The 15396-nt window shown below is 41.6% G+C and overlaps 1 protein-coding gene across 2 annotated transcripts in view; it reads left to right on the plus strand.

Moving 5' to 3' along the window:
• The window catches only part of GRIA4 (glutamate ionotropic receptor AMPA type subunit 4), a 383074-nt gene that overhangs the window by 351392 nt on the left and 16286 nt on the right, over positions 1-15396 (plus strand). The window contains exon 14 of one of the 2 annotated variants that reach the window (XM_006018946.3): positions 12752-12866. The exons of the other annotated variant lie outside the window; for it this stretch is intronic. Coding sequence (XP_006019008.1) covers positions 12752-12866 — 115 coding nt within the window. The remainder of the gene's footprint in view (positions 1-12751; positions 12867-15396) is intronic. 2 annotated transcript variants of the gene reach the window in all.

Genomic DNA, 15396 nt, shown 5'->3' on the forward strand with positions numbered 1-15396 from the left:
CTGTGCAATGACGTCAGCCAGTGCCTTCAGTACCCTTGGATGGAGCTCATCCAGGCCTGCCGACTTAAACGCATCTAGTTCCTCCAAGTGACTCTGTACCATATCTTGTACATCCTAGATGAGTGCCCAACTATCAGGCTGAGGGGTACTTTGAGGTGGTTTGCTCACTTTCTTTTCCTAGTGAACCTGTGCTTTTTATATTAAAAATAAATAAATGTTTGTTGAGAGAGAGAGAGAAAGACTGACTCCCAAATTCTATGTCACCTAATGCTGTTTCATTAAAGTGCTACTTATGCATGTAAATATAACCAAGTAAGAGCATTTTTGCTCCTTACACAGATTTTGAATCCTGTTTTTTGCATGGCTAGACTTGTCTTTCTGAGCCGATCAGAAGCATTCCATTACCAACTCATGGGGTTGCGACTCATCCTTTTCCACCTAGATAGCTGCATAACTGTGTTTAAGACCTCAGATGTGTGGTTAGAGAAAAATGAAGTGGATAGTATGGACTTACCTAGTAGTTAAGGCACTTGCCCACAAAATGAAATAGCTAGGTTCTATACCCCCTCCTTCACTCTGAGAGGAATTGAATCTGCATTCCACTGCCCAGCAAAATGCCATCACCGCTAGGCCATGGATCAAACCATCAGTCCACAAAGAATACCTCCCACTTGTACTGTTGAAGCTGGCCCACTGAGCAGCAGGGAGGGAAAGATATGTGAGGCCAGAAGGAGAGCAAGCTATAGGTAGTCTCTCCATGGTACAGGGAGCTGGTCACTGTCCTGGAAAGGGGGGAGCCCTGCTTTCTGGCCCCTATTTCCAGTAATGTTTCTGTATTTTGCTTTTAATAATCATTGGCTACTACACTAGACATCAGTAGGGGTAGGAGCAGGGGTCAATACCAAATGCCCATCTCCCTGAGCCTGATGACATGTAGAATGCCCGATCTCTCACCTGGGATGCTTGAGGCTGGGGGACCAGTCCAATCTGTAGAGCATGGATTTGAATCAATACCTCCAACATCCTAAGTATATACCCTGCACAATGATATGCATGTTTTCATATCTGGCAATTTTCCATTTTAGACCATGTCCTGGGCTTGTGTAAAGGGTCAGGTCTCCCTGATAGAATCATTGTTTCTTCTACTTAGCTTGAGAATCCCTTTTCAGGTGCTTGGGAAACTGAAATACCTCTGGCATTAGGCGGCAAATGAGCAGCAGTTTTGGGAGTGGTGATAGCAGCATCTAAATAATGGCCTAAAGCACCTCCAAGAGGCTACGCTCTAAGTTTATAAAACTACACCTTATACATGCGAGTACATTCATGTATGCTATTTGTATTTTCAAATAATTTTATTTGCCCAGCCCCAAGATTAGGAAAGGCCAGCCACTTGTCCCAGCTCTGGTGCTGTGTTGTTTCTCCCACCCTTCTGCCCCTGGTGACTGACCTCCCTGACTGGGCAACATCCCCCACTGTGGACCCCCCTGGACTGACCAATCACCCCAGACCCTCTAGCCTCTCCCCATGAACCCACCAGCCCAGCAATAATTCTATCAACCCCTCTCCCACTCCCAAGTTACTTGCTCTAAGCTGCTGGGACCACTCCTGGAAGCAGTGAATATCTGCATGTGCTGTTTCTGGTTTAGTTTTAGCTGGCTTAAAGTCAGTTAACTAAACCTAAATACTTGTTTGCACCCTTAAAGATTTTTGTTTTTTTGATCATTTAAATTTTGTTTTATTGATCCTTTAAATTTTCTGAGGAAAAAAATCCCATATATTTTGGCTAAATCATTCTAATTAGAACAATGCTTGTTTCATTCCTAAATAATTAAATTCAGACAATGCCATGCAGCTTAAAATGTACTCTCTTTTTGCAAATTGTTAAACATGTATAGAATATCTGGCTTTTGTGTAGCACGATTATCCAACATCATCTCTTTCCAAATCATCATAAATATAAATAGCATGAAAATTACATTTGTAATGGAAAATTGGTTTTTAATTGTCCTATAAGATTGGCCGCATGTGAAACAGTTTTAAGGGCTAATATGAACAGGCCATAAAAATGCACCAGCTTGTGTTTTACAAAATGCATCTGGGCCTCATTCTTAACTGTACTGAGAAAGAGCTCAAAGGTAGTAAGACTAAAAGATTAAAATAGCCAGCTGTGGCTTCCTGAGCCATCTGGTCCTTGGACAAGTTAGAACTGTAAAAGAACAAATGTAACACATACTACTGGCATAAGTTCCCATTGTCTCTAACTGGGTGTGTTTACACATGTGCTTTAATGCACATTAGTCTATTTTAGTGCACATTAAAGTGTCACTGAAAAATGTGCTATTTATTTAATGCACATTTAAACAAGCTAATGCATGTTAAGCATCACTTTAAAATGGTGTTCTTTAGTTAATGCACATTAAGGCAGGCTAATGCACATTTTTCTAGTACCTCACAATGGAGGTACTAGATTTCATGTGCATTAACTAAAGCATGTTAATGCACGTGTAGACGGGCCCACTCATACTCATCCTAGTCCCCTTTTTTCTCTGCCACAAATAGTGGAAGGCTGGCATAGAAGATGGCTATGCTGACTGACAACTACCGTCTGGGGGGGAGGCATCCTTCGCTGGCCATATTCAACAGCTTTTAGTCCACTTTGTTCTGCTTAGGGCAGATCTTCAAGTATGGCAAATTGCTATCTCATCTAACTTAAATGGAGCAGAAACAGTTCCCACCACCCAGGATTCAGGTACCTTATTTGGTCCAAGGTGAACTGCAGAATGTCAATCCACTTCCTACAGTCTGATCCAGCTATTCCAAAATGAAGACCTATTTATAACCATTCTTAATGCTTTTTTATTGTATTGATTCTAAGACTGATCTTTAAAAAACTGATTAGGCTTAAATTAGATCTCATGGGGAAAGAAAACTTCCTTGCTCTTAAAACAATGAGACAGTGGAAGAGACTATTCAGGGAAGTTCTGGAATCTCCTTTGTGGGAGATTTTCAAAGAAAAATTCGATAAGCATTGGTAATGCATGATTTAGGAGTACTAATCCTCCATTCACATAAGGGGTGAGACCAGGTGACCCTTGATTATGGGTGCCTATACACATGCAGCAAGGCACACGTATATAGTGCAGTAATTACAACACATCGGAGCAGACTCAATAGAGTCTGCGGGAGTGTGGTAATTACCACATTCCAGCAGACTCCAGCATCACATGTATCAGTGTCCTCATGCTGAAAAATGGTGGCAGGGGGGCTTTAACAAGCTCTTTCATTGACACATGACACTCCAGGCACTTTAAGCTCGTTCATTGACACATGACACTCCAGGCACTTTAATTAGAATGGCTCTTGTAGCCACCAGTGGTGTACCATGGGTCTCCAGTGCCTGGGGGGCCAATAGCTGCATTTGCATCCTGCTCCCTCCCCTGTCCATGGCCAATCACCAAGCAGGGAGGGGCCCCCAGCAGCCAGTTACTGAGTGGAGGGTGGGGCAGGGTCCCCTGGCAGCCGGTCTGATTAAAGTGCCTCCTCCACTTCTGGAGCATGTGTATAAATGCTCTGTGTGATTAGAAAATCATAGGTTTTATCCGGAAAAAGAAGAAAGACATAATCTTTATACAAATCAACTTAGATTTGTATAACTAATCCAGTTAAAGTTAGCAGGAAGCTCAAGTCACAGCCTTCAGATCTATCTCCAGAGCCAGTATGTATGGCTGACATTGAATATGAGATTGTAGCTTTGACTTTGTAAAGGCAGTGTCATTTACAGAATCTGGATCAAAGTCTGGGTTTGGATTTTTGATACTGTTCAGAGATGTGTGAATCTAGGGGTTTAGTTCAGACTTGGATCTTGTTTAGAGATGGCCATAAACCTATGCAAGATTTATGCTGTTTTTCTCCCCAGTAGGCAGCAGCACACATTGGGTGATAGTCATCTGTACTATTAGTATATTTTCTCATATACCAAATGCCTTGTTTGTAGAAGACAGAATATAGAAAAAAAATTCTAGAGTCATGGGCTAGTGCTGGCTTTTTATAGAGAGGCGGCCTTGTGCAATGACTACTGTTTCTCTCAGCTAACAAGCAGCTAGCCAGCATATGCTCTTAACCCTTTTATGGTTTCTGATTAATTGGCTGTAGCTTTTGGCTTAGTGGACACTTACTGCTGCCAGTTTATGAAAGGGTTTATACTGAGACAGAAGCAGCTGCCATTTTGCAACACAACCCCTCCATGCTTCTGTTGCAGCAAAGAAAATCAGCTTCCCCACTTAAAACACATGCCCTCATTTTGGTGAACTGTTTGTTTTGTTTGCAGGGTGGGGGTTGGGGGGGCGGCGGAAGTTAAGAGTTTTATATAAGTAAGCACACAGACTTCGCTCCTACCTCTGGATTTTAATAATACTTCAAAATTTACTATCCTGTGTTTGTAAATGGCTCTAAGACTTTGTGTTATAAGGGAGTGTTATAATTTAAAGTGCTTCTTTGTGTGTCTAGAATGTCTAGAAAGTAATTTTACTTCTTCTCCCACTATTTGGTCACTACCACTGTCCTCAAGGCAAAATTCTACCTTTATTTGCACCTGTGAAATGGCAGTTAAACCACCAGAGATGTAGGAGAACAAAATATGGCATTGTTTAACTCAGGTCACCAAATGGCACTTTATTAGTAGAATTCTAGTCAAAATTTCATCTGTTAACTATTGCCCTGATCCAAAACCTTTGAATATCAATAGGTGTGTCTACATGGCCTTCCCAGGGTTCTCAAGCATGCCACTCCAATTTTGCATGTGCCAAAATTGGAAATGTGGCAGTGGAGGCACACCAAGAGTACTATCCAACACTGTTCTCAAACATGCTTGAGACACAGAGCATGCTGGAGACAGGACTAGGGTACCGTCAGTGCAGCTACACCAATAATTTCCTGATTTGACACATGCAGTGTGAGAGGGGAATGCCTAAGTGCATTGCCCTCAGGATTACTTAGGAAACTGTGTAGACAAAGAGCCAAATTGAGTCTTTTCACTGACTTGAGTGGGCTATAAAGCAGGTGCTTTATGATGACTCTCTTACCTGGCAGATAAGTACCCATTTATTTCTTTTTAGTCTGATATTTATTTTTGCAAAGAACTATGCTTGTGTATAGGCCTTGTCTATAGCTTTCATTGTCTGAGTAGTTCTGTCTTTTAACTGAAATACATATCTCCAACTAGCATTATCAAATCTGGTACAATAATCTCACAAGTCACCTTGGAAGCTTTTTATTATTATTATTATTGAACAGCTGATCTTTGAAAATTGTAAAAGTAAATAGTATTTGAAGTTGAGCTTATTGTTATAGCACTCATCCTGCATGAGGAGAAGCATAATGACTTTTACAAATCTTCTAAAGATCCTACACTGTGGGCATGTATACATGAGATGCTTTACTGAGCAATACACTAATCTACTTCACAATAAAACATCACTAAGTAACTGTACTAATAAGCTACTGCAGGTACTAACTAACTGTATAGTAGATGCTGCACGGTAGGGCTCATGTAGATGCTGACCAGGACCAAATTTGCTTCTGGTCAGCCATACCAGCAGGGGGCCCAGTCCTGGCCCTGCTCAGCTCTTGCCTCCCTCCCCTACCCCACAGAAGCCAATCAGCACAGGGACTAGGTCCCACCCACCCCCCCACACACACACACATATCTCAGTGCCATGGGTCTCCGGGCTGAGCAGCTCCAGGACTGGGGATCTGCTGGTGTGGCAGCTAGCAGTGAGCCCCCAGATAGGTGGAGAATCCCCCCCCAGCCAGTGGCTCACTACTAGCTGCCTCACTGGCAGACCAGGACAGGGGGCTGGGACCTGCTCTTGAACTAGCCCTGTGTACATAGGGACCAGCCCCTGAACTAGCATCCAGGGGGAGCCTCTTCAGGCTGTTCCCATTAGAAGTAAATCTGCTCTCAAGAGGGAGCACATGTAGACATACTCCCCAGTAGGCTTACTGAACAGTATTTTTACTACACAGTAAGCTTACTTCAAATTAATAACACGTGTAGACATGCCTGTAACTCTATACTGTCTTTCCATTGTGGCTTTAACAGTATTCAGGATCCATCCATTGAAAGCAGCCAAATAATAATGAACTTTGGGAGAGACTGGAAAGAGGTGCAATATATAAGGAGCCAGAATTAGGTAAATGGTTTTGTCCATTGCATCCAAGAATTCTGTTTTCTCTTTATTAATAAAATGCTTCTGAAGATTTCCATAATTATGCAGAATTTATACTATGGACCAAATATTAAAGGACTTCCTTATTTTCTACTACTTAATCCTTACTCTCATAAATCTCTGGTTTTCTTCACTATGGAATATTGTCTCAAATAGGAGATTTGCCTAAGTGAGGACTTTAGTATCCAGCTGTATTTTTTTAATTAATGATAGCAGCTTCTGCCACTCATGTTTATGTTAGGTAGTACTTTATAGTCAAGTAAAGAACTATATAGTATGCATAAGGATGATCAAATCTGGCCCTAAAGCCTCACGTCTATTGTTGAGTGAAAGCAACTGTCATCACGCATGTTGAGAGATTTCTACTTAATCACATTCCTTCACAAGATGCTGTAGCATGAGCAAAGAATCTCTTTGTTATTCCTCAAGAAGGCTGAAACAGTGAATTTTCACATGTTGAGTCATAATCCAATAACAAAGCAAGAGAAAGAACAGTGTGAAACTACCCGTTTTTACATGGCCTACTAGACATAACAAGGCATACAGTGTATTAGATTTATAAACAATAGAATTTAATTTTGGGCAATAATTGCAGCTTAAATCCTCATTTTCTTGTCCATCCTTTTTATTTCCATTCTTCTGTTGTGCTGTGACACTGTCTATGGATACGGCTAAATACCCTGCTAAATAACCCTCTCACGAATAGGTTCTTTTTACTTGTTTTGGGCTTATTCAACCAGCTGCAGCTATTCTAAAATACTGGGAAAGTTTTTTTATTCATTAATTTTAATGTATTTGGGGGTAGCTTGGAATATTTGTCAAGATGGAAATTAAAGGTGGTTTTATTTTTAGAACCTTTAAATAATTTTTTTTCTAGTTTGAGATAGCAATGCCCTGGAATGGTCTGGTGAAAGATCTATGTATGAATATTAACTTAAAATCTTGTAATGTGTCAATAGTTACAATACTAAAGGCAAAAGGCTAAAGTTCTTGTTACATTTTTGCTCAGGCCATATGCAAAATCTTCACTGAAGTCAATGGGGATTTTTTTTTTCCTGAAAAAAGACAGAGTAAAAAATTAAGGATTTTAGGATTTAAGGCCTTTTTTTTACCAGTTGTCACTGAAGCCAAAGTATTCCTTTCTCCATCAACAGATAGTGGACTGAGCCTTTAGTGTAGAGATAATATTGTGTACATTCACCTTGGTTAATATGGTTTATATGAAATATGAGTATGAGTTTAGAAACAACAAAGTAGACATTTTTTGTCTATACTGTTATCAGGCAAATCTGATTTAAATAACATGTGCAAGATGTGCTTGCAGCTGGGCAGTGTGGGCAGTATGTTCAACGCTTGTAGGGCTGTGAAATGAGATGGAGGAAGCTCTGCCCATTACATTTCACAGTCCTGTGGGCTTTAAATGCTGCCTGCAGATGGAGCCACAGGGAAAAACCCCTGCCTGCTCCTGAGGCTGGAGTTCCTGATCTGAAGAGCTGGTGGGGAGCAAGGATCAGTTGCTCCCCCACTCTGCTTCTTGTTGCCAGAAGCAGAACAAAGGAAGAAACCAAGCAACACCTCCCACCTGCTTTTCAGACTAGGGACCACAGTCTGGGGAGGAGTTAGGAGACTTTGCCCCTGCCACTCCAGTCCCTTCCAGGCCAGCTCAGGAAAGAGGAGAATAGTGGGAGAAAGACCCCAACCTATTCCCTAAAGTGGATATTCCCTATATAGGGAAAAGGCAGGGAACATTCTTCTGCTGCTTCTCTCCCGTCCAACACCAGATCAGGAGGGTATCTTACACACATTAATTCTTGCAAGAGAGTTTCTCTTGCAAGAAAAATCTTTCAGGTTGATTCTTCTCCCAGAGGGGGCATGCTTCCCTTGGCAGAAATTGAATGAACATATGTACATTTATAGTTTCCATGGAGAAAGCAACAATTCTCACAGTAGAAATGTCTCATCTGTACATAGCCATTGCTTAAACACCTTGCTGAATCAGGACATTTTTTACCTTTCCTTGAGATGTTCCTCATTTTCATACCAGGGACTTCCACTTATCTTTAATGCAGATCTGGCTCTGCACCCCTAACACACAATTGCTTTCTCAAGGGGAGCATTCATGTCAGTGCTGCCCAGTATGAGGATTACAAGACTCCAACACTGAGTTAAACCCTGCCCTTTCTCCAATTGAAATAAATGGCAGTACTGTATTATTGATTTCACTGACAGCATCCTGAGGCCCTACATGTTAAATGTTTTCAAAACAAATAATATGCACTAGTGTCAAGTTCTCACTCAGGTAAAATGTTCATTCAAGTTAACAGGAACTTTTGCTGAATAAGAATAGCAGGATTAGACATCATGATAACTTTATGAATCGGACAGAAGCATAACCTTTGTATCTAAAAGTTTAATTGGAAACCCATGGTACGTATCCGTGGTTCAGAAGCAATTGCTTCCTGGAATGAAAGGGACAAATGAACAATTTCAATCCAATTGTCACCTCTCCCCCTAGATCATGAACCATAATTAAAGTACTTATACAAAATTACATTTGTCAGATTAGCTGCTAAATTCTCCTCTAAGGCTTTATCCACAAAGAACAGTGTTATCACTCCCACTCTGGCCTACAGTTCTCTCTTTCCAGATTCAGGGACAGGCAAGCAATTACATTATCTATATTGGCAATCTAATATAACTGTAACTACAAAGAAAACAGGCTCAGGTCACTTCTGCTACAAATAGTTTCCAAAATGTCATAATTAGCCAGCATGGATCTGCCTAGGTTCCAAGAATGGCTTATATGAAAAGCTGTTATCAGGCAATAAAAGAAAGAAGAGAGATGTTCTAAAATAGTCATTTATTCCATACAGGGAATTTCTACATGTGTATTTACATGTGCCTAAACTTAACACGCCTTTGCTTAAGCCGAATTAGGCACGCTTCTACACATGGATGTGCTAATGTGAATTAAGAGGCATTAAATTTAGGCACAAATAACTAAGTCTCATTAGCGCATGTGCAGACATGCTAATGCGCATTAACATGGTGTTTATCCATTGACATACACTGCGTTAATGTGCATTAGTGCATCTACACATGCACTAATGTGACTTAACTATTCATGCCTAGATTTGATACCCACTTTATGTATAAATTGGGTATCAAATTTAGGCACAAATAGGCTAAAATCATCATTTTAAAGTGCATTATGGGTACACCTTAAATTGGGCTAGTGCACTTTAAATGCACACATGTAGACATGCCCACAGGGTTGTAAATCTATTCCTGAGTGGGTGTATCTATACATGCATTAGATCCAGGAGCATTTTACTCATGAGTAAACTACTCATGAGTAAACACTCCCCAGCAGGCATCCACATGTACAGGGAAGCAGAAGCAGATTTGCTACTAACGGCAGCAAACTTCTCACGCTTCCTGGGGTCCTGCAATGAGCCCCTGACACCATGGGCAACTGGTGCCTCCTGAGTCTGGCTGGGCACCAGATTGCCAACCTGGGGTCCCCCAGTGGCCAATCGTCAAGCCCAGAACCACCAGTGGCAAAACCGGCAAAATTGGAAGTGCACTTCCACCAGCACTTCCAGTTTCGTGGCTGGCACTTCCAGGGGGTGCATGGCCAATCTCAGTGGGTGCACATGCACCTGTATGCACCCCTTATGCATCACCAGTGCCTGCCACCACCAGAGGGAGCTCTAGGCTCCTGCTAGGTGCTTGACCAGGGGCTGGCAGGGAGCACCAAGCCAGAAGACAGCTGTCTCTTGCCCAGGGCTGGGAAATTGCACCCTGCCCCCAGGGTGCTGCCTGCTACAAACGCAGGGACAATGTCCCCCTTCCCCAGCAGCAGGGAGCTCCTGTCCCCAGCTCCCTGATTGAGGGCAGAGGACTTGGAAAGAGCTGCAGGGGAGGAGCAGATCTGACACCCCCTGCCCTGATCCACCAGTGAGGCAGCTAGCTCATTGCTAGCTGCACCACCAATGGACTGGGGCAGGGGGATGGGACCTACCCCACCCAGGACCATTTCGAGCTCCTGCTCCATGATCGTGGTGCTGAGTGGGGAACAGTATCCCCAGCTCCCACCAGCAGGGAGCTCCCCATGCCAGCTCTGTAACAGAGGAGCCAGCATGGGGAGATTCTCTGCCAGCTCTTCATTTGTGAGGCTGGCCCATAGAGCTTGGCTGGGAGATAAGGATGTCTCAGCACCGGCCCCACTGTCACAGAGCTGGCACTGGGAGATAAGGATCTCTTAGCCCCCCTCCTCCATATACACATTCCAATTGTGATGGTGAAGTGGGGGCTAGGAGATAAGGATCTCCTAACCCCTACTCCCTGATCATGATCTCGGAGCAGGGGCTTGGAGCTCCCTGCTGCCAGGGCAGGGAGACATAATCCCTGCCTGGGCTCTAGTGGCAGAACCTACCCCAGTAGCAGGCAGCTCCCAGGGGCAGGGAGCAATCTCCTGCCCCCTGGTGGCCGGCTGACAGGGAGCAGATTTGCTCCTGGTCAGGCATCTACATGAGCACTGCTACGCAGTAAGTAATTGCAAGTAAATTTGCTACTTGCATTTGTAGGTAGCAAATTGTCTCACGATGAGTGAGGTTTACTGCGCAGTAAATATGTGCACATGTAGACACACATGCTTACCATGTAGCAAACTAGGCTACTGCGCAGTAAAGCATCTTGTGTAGATGCACCCAATGAGATGGAAAATGTCATGAGTCAGCACTGTTATAGTTTCTGTTATTCTTGTTCATCTGTGGAACCCAGGTACTTTCCCTTGCCATGCAGAAGGTTCCTTTAGATCTATGGCATTATAGGCAACTCTTTGAAGGTCTCTCTCCAGGTTCCTACCCTCCTCATCCCCTGTGACTCTTGGCACCAGCAACCCTGCCAAAGCACTGCTTCCAAATGTTCTCCAACTTGTTGCTTCTCTTAAATCCTGCATAGAGGATTCCACAACATTGAGATGGACAGCAATTAAGTGAATGTGGTCATTGCCTTCACTGAAGTCTTTCTCCACTGTATATCCTCCACAGATAAGTTTCAACAGGGTCAAAAGGGGGAACATCCCATAGAGGTGGTATTGCCTTATTTTCATTTTCTGAACAATGGAAATAATGACATTGCCTTTTCTTCTGTGAACTGTGAAAGGATGTGCAGAGCAGGGTGAAAGAGTACAAAGAATTCCTTTACCTTGCCCCTGTGCTCAGTTCACAGATACTGCCCACCTGGGTATGAATACTCACCCAAAGGAGATGGAGAGTAGGTGGAGCCATTATTCCACAAACCCTCCACTTGAGCAGGCAGCCCTAGTCAGATTTTGCCTGCAGAGAAGTGTGGTGCACATCTCAAAGGCATGCAGCTGTTTGTGGGCTCCCTGAGATACAAGAAATGCCGTCATGTGTTAAGTTCTTTGAACAAGTGGATCATTATATAAATGCTTATTATTAATATTTATGAGTAAACATTGATTTAGGGGTTTAGCAGTAGGCTTTGTGCCACTTGGCAATTAATTTTAAATTAATTGCAGCAGGGGGCTTGGACATTATTAACATCCCATAAAGTATTAAACTTCCATAAAATGTAATGAACATAGTATACATGCCTTGATGGATTAATAATCATTTAGGTTTTCTGGATAATATGCAGTAACTGTGGAACTAACTATAAAGTACAGATTTAGATTTTTAAAATATGGCACTTAAATACCATTTCCTGTCTGTTAAAAATCTAGGCCTATATTGAGCTTGTTTTGAGGTCTAGGAAGTCTAGACATTTAAGGTCTAGGAAGTTCTAATTCAGAGGCTGTACCCTAATTCCCATGTTCAATAGCTGCTGATGCACTTTTCCTCCAAAAATAAGTAAATAAGAAATCCCTATTTACTTTCTCTTCACCAATTACTATTATCATGTTCCCCCTCATGTCCCCCCTCAAGTTCCTCTTTTCAAAACTGAATAGGACTAAACTCTTAAGTCTTTCCTAATATGGAAGCCCCTCCATACCACTGATCATCCTTGTTGCCCTTCTCTATATCTTCTCTAGTTCTTCTATATCCTTTTTGAGAAGTGGGAACCAAAACTGGGCACAGTATCCAAGGTACACCATGGATTTATAAAGGGGGATAATGATATTTTCCATTTTATTTGCAATTAATTTCTTAATAATTCCTAATATTTTATTTGCCTTTTAGCTGCTGAGCACTGAGCTGATGGTTTTAATGATATCCAGTCAGAAAAAAAAGTTATTTTGTAAATATGCTCACATAACTGTTTTGGTTGGTTGATTGAAATCTCATTTTTTTGCTAAAAGCTAAGCCATTAAAAAAGTCATACTTTTCATGCTTGAAAGTAAACAAGTTTTCTTATACTGTAAGGGATTTTATAATATGGAAATGAGAGGTTTATTTAGCATGTGGATGAAGCTTATAAAAGCGCTTAAGTCCTCATTCCTTCTAACATCTTAACAGCTGTGCAGTTTCTTACAAAATATGTTTTATCGTTTCAAGAAATGCTGTTAACCTCGCAGTTTTAAAACTGAATGAACAAGGCCTCTTGGACAAATTGAAAAACAAATGGTGGTACGACAAAGGAGAATGTGGCAGCGGGGGAGGTGACTCCAAGGTTAGCCTCAATGTCACCAAAAGCGGGTAAACAGTATGTAAAGTAATTGGTGCATCTGCTGGGGTTTTGCCTACAACTAAAGCACCAAGCTAATATTGCAACATGGCTAGTAAACGAGATCAAAATTGAGATGTATGCAATTACTGTCAAAGCAAAAATATTTGCATTTTTTGTAAGTTTCCCAAGTGGAATGTGCTAATCAGTTAACAAGTTCCTGCTAGAAATGATATTGTCAATTCTGAGAAAACTTTCTCTTCCATAAATAGATGAATTGGTCCTACTCACGCAATGCATGGTTGAAACATTTCAAAATTAGCTGCAGTGAATTAGAAGCAAAGGCAAATACAAGCATCAGCCTTGTTTTCTTGTGAATCACATTGCCTTAGCATATTTTTCATGGACTTCAAGGAGAAGGTGGAGGAATTCAGCTCTGTTTCCTCACAGTTGTAGCCTGCTCTTTATACAGGTGCAGGGACTCCCTGTTTAACTAACACAGCTCACAAAATTTCAATTTCTATCCGAATATCCAACATACCAAGACGGGATTTTGACTGGAGTGTGCCAGTACTCCTGATGGGACTGAAACCCAGAGATTCTGCCGAGAGGGTCTTGCCTCCCAGCTCAGGGTCAGACTAATACCCATATTTGGGGTCAGGAAGAATTTTACCCCATGGTCAGATTGGTATGGATTTGGGGGGGTGGGGGGGTATTTCCCTCTGTAGCAGGGGCATGGCATTCTTCCTTGGATCTCTTGAGTGTATTTTAACAACCTTTGCAGCAGCAGGAAAATGGCCACTGAGGTCCCCCTCCTTTACCTCTGACAAATTAGGGTGTTATGCCTTGTGGCTGTATTGAAGTTGAGTGCGTAGTTTTGCTAATAAATTAGATAGTGGATTTTATAGGGGTGTTCCTGCCTTAGGAGGGTGTTGGACTAGATGACCTCTGGAAATCCCTTGTGACCTTACTTTTCTATTATTTCTATGATTTCTATGAATTTCCACCCAATCTTTCTGATGCTGAAGTGGCATGATACCTTTACTGAAAACTGAAATGCCCTAGCAGAAATTGAAGTAACTTAATCCTTCATCATCACACCAGCTACACATTTTAGCCTGAGATAATGCCCTAAATAAGGTTTAGCTAATTTTTTCCTTCATTTCATTTAAACTGATTTTTTTCCCCAGATACCAGTGATACAACTTTCTAGCCTTTTTTTTTCTCAGCATCCATTTGGCAAACTACTCTGAGCTCAAAAGGAACTGGGGTGGGTAAAAATTAAGATATGAAAAGTATTCATTCACCTGCCAACCAGGACTGTTCAATATGGATTTATGGGGTTTTTTAATGAAATTTTTCATGTTCCAGGCCAAATCAGCTGAATCAATATGTATTTATGTGCAAGTGTGCATACATGGAGAGAATATTAAACGCCAGAAGTGTGCACAGCTACCGGCATACCACTGTGTTCTGAAGAACACTGACAAGGATGGGTGAGGAAAGCTTGAGTGATTTCTCATACACCTAAATCCTGAATTGTTTACGCAGCCTTCTTTACAGTTTCCTACACTGTATTTTTTGTGTTCCTCAGCCCTCCTAATCTCTTATTCTGCCCATGCCCCAGGAACCTTTGTGCTACTTTGCACTTACCCAGATCTGATGTCCTGATTCTCTTCAGCCTGCTGTCAGTCCTCTCTACCTATTTTTCTTGCCTTGGTCTGTTGGCCAGCAGGTACAGTTTCAACAGTGATCTATATTTTCTTTTCCAAAGTGCATGTGAATACAAGATTTGATTGCACTTATCTGCAACTGCATCATGTTTTAACTATAACTTCTTGCCAGAAAACCTGTAAGGAAGCCAAAACATTCTCACATTCACTTTTTTTGATAATGCTCCAGCCAAATCACCAGTGGTTCAAATGTTTTCACTGAAGTTTTTAAATCTAAGATAAATGTCATAAAGATGACATGCAAAATATCTTCCTTTTTCCTTACAATAAATATTAACACCAGTTCAACATGGCTAAAATATAAGAAACAGAACAAAATGTAATGCTTCAGAGCAGGGTAATGAGTTAGCTAGCCTGAAATTTTTTTGATCTAATAGTGTTTATTAGTCATTGGGATCTACATGGAAGGAGGTAGATAAATGAAGAGCAGGACATCCTAGGATATAACAGAGAAGATGGACAAAACATTTTGAAATGGACAGAGATTGGAAAGCACCAAGAGATTGCAGAAGCAATGAGGTGGGAGGAGGGGGGAATAAATAGGGAAGGAGAGGCTAGGAAGCAGCCACATGGAGAAAAATGTGGGAAATGAATATATAAAAGTCGAAGAGGAGAGTGGAAATACACTGCACAGGGAAAGGAAAAGAACATGTCTTGATCCTCAAATATATTCTGAGAAGCAAGAACAGTTCAAAGAGCTAGTCCTGCCAAAATAAAATACAAGCATAAATGTAGATACATTTTAATAGCAACAATAACAACTATATACAGATTATATAAATGACCAAACAGCACAGTTAAAG

This window comes from Alligator sinensis, unplaced genomic scaffold (genome assembly GCF_000455745.1).
Source record: "Alligator sinensis unplaced genomic scaffold, ASM45574v1 scaffold802_1, whole genome shotgun sequence".
NCBI classification, from domain to species: Eukaryota; Metazoa; Chordata; order Crocodylia; family Alligatoridae; genus Alligator; species Alligator sinensis.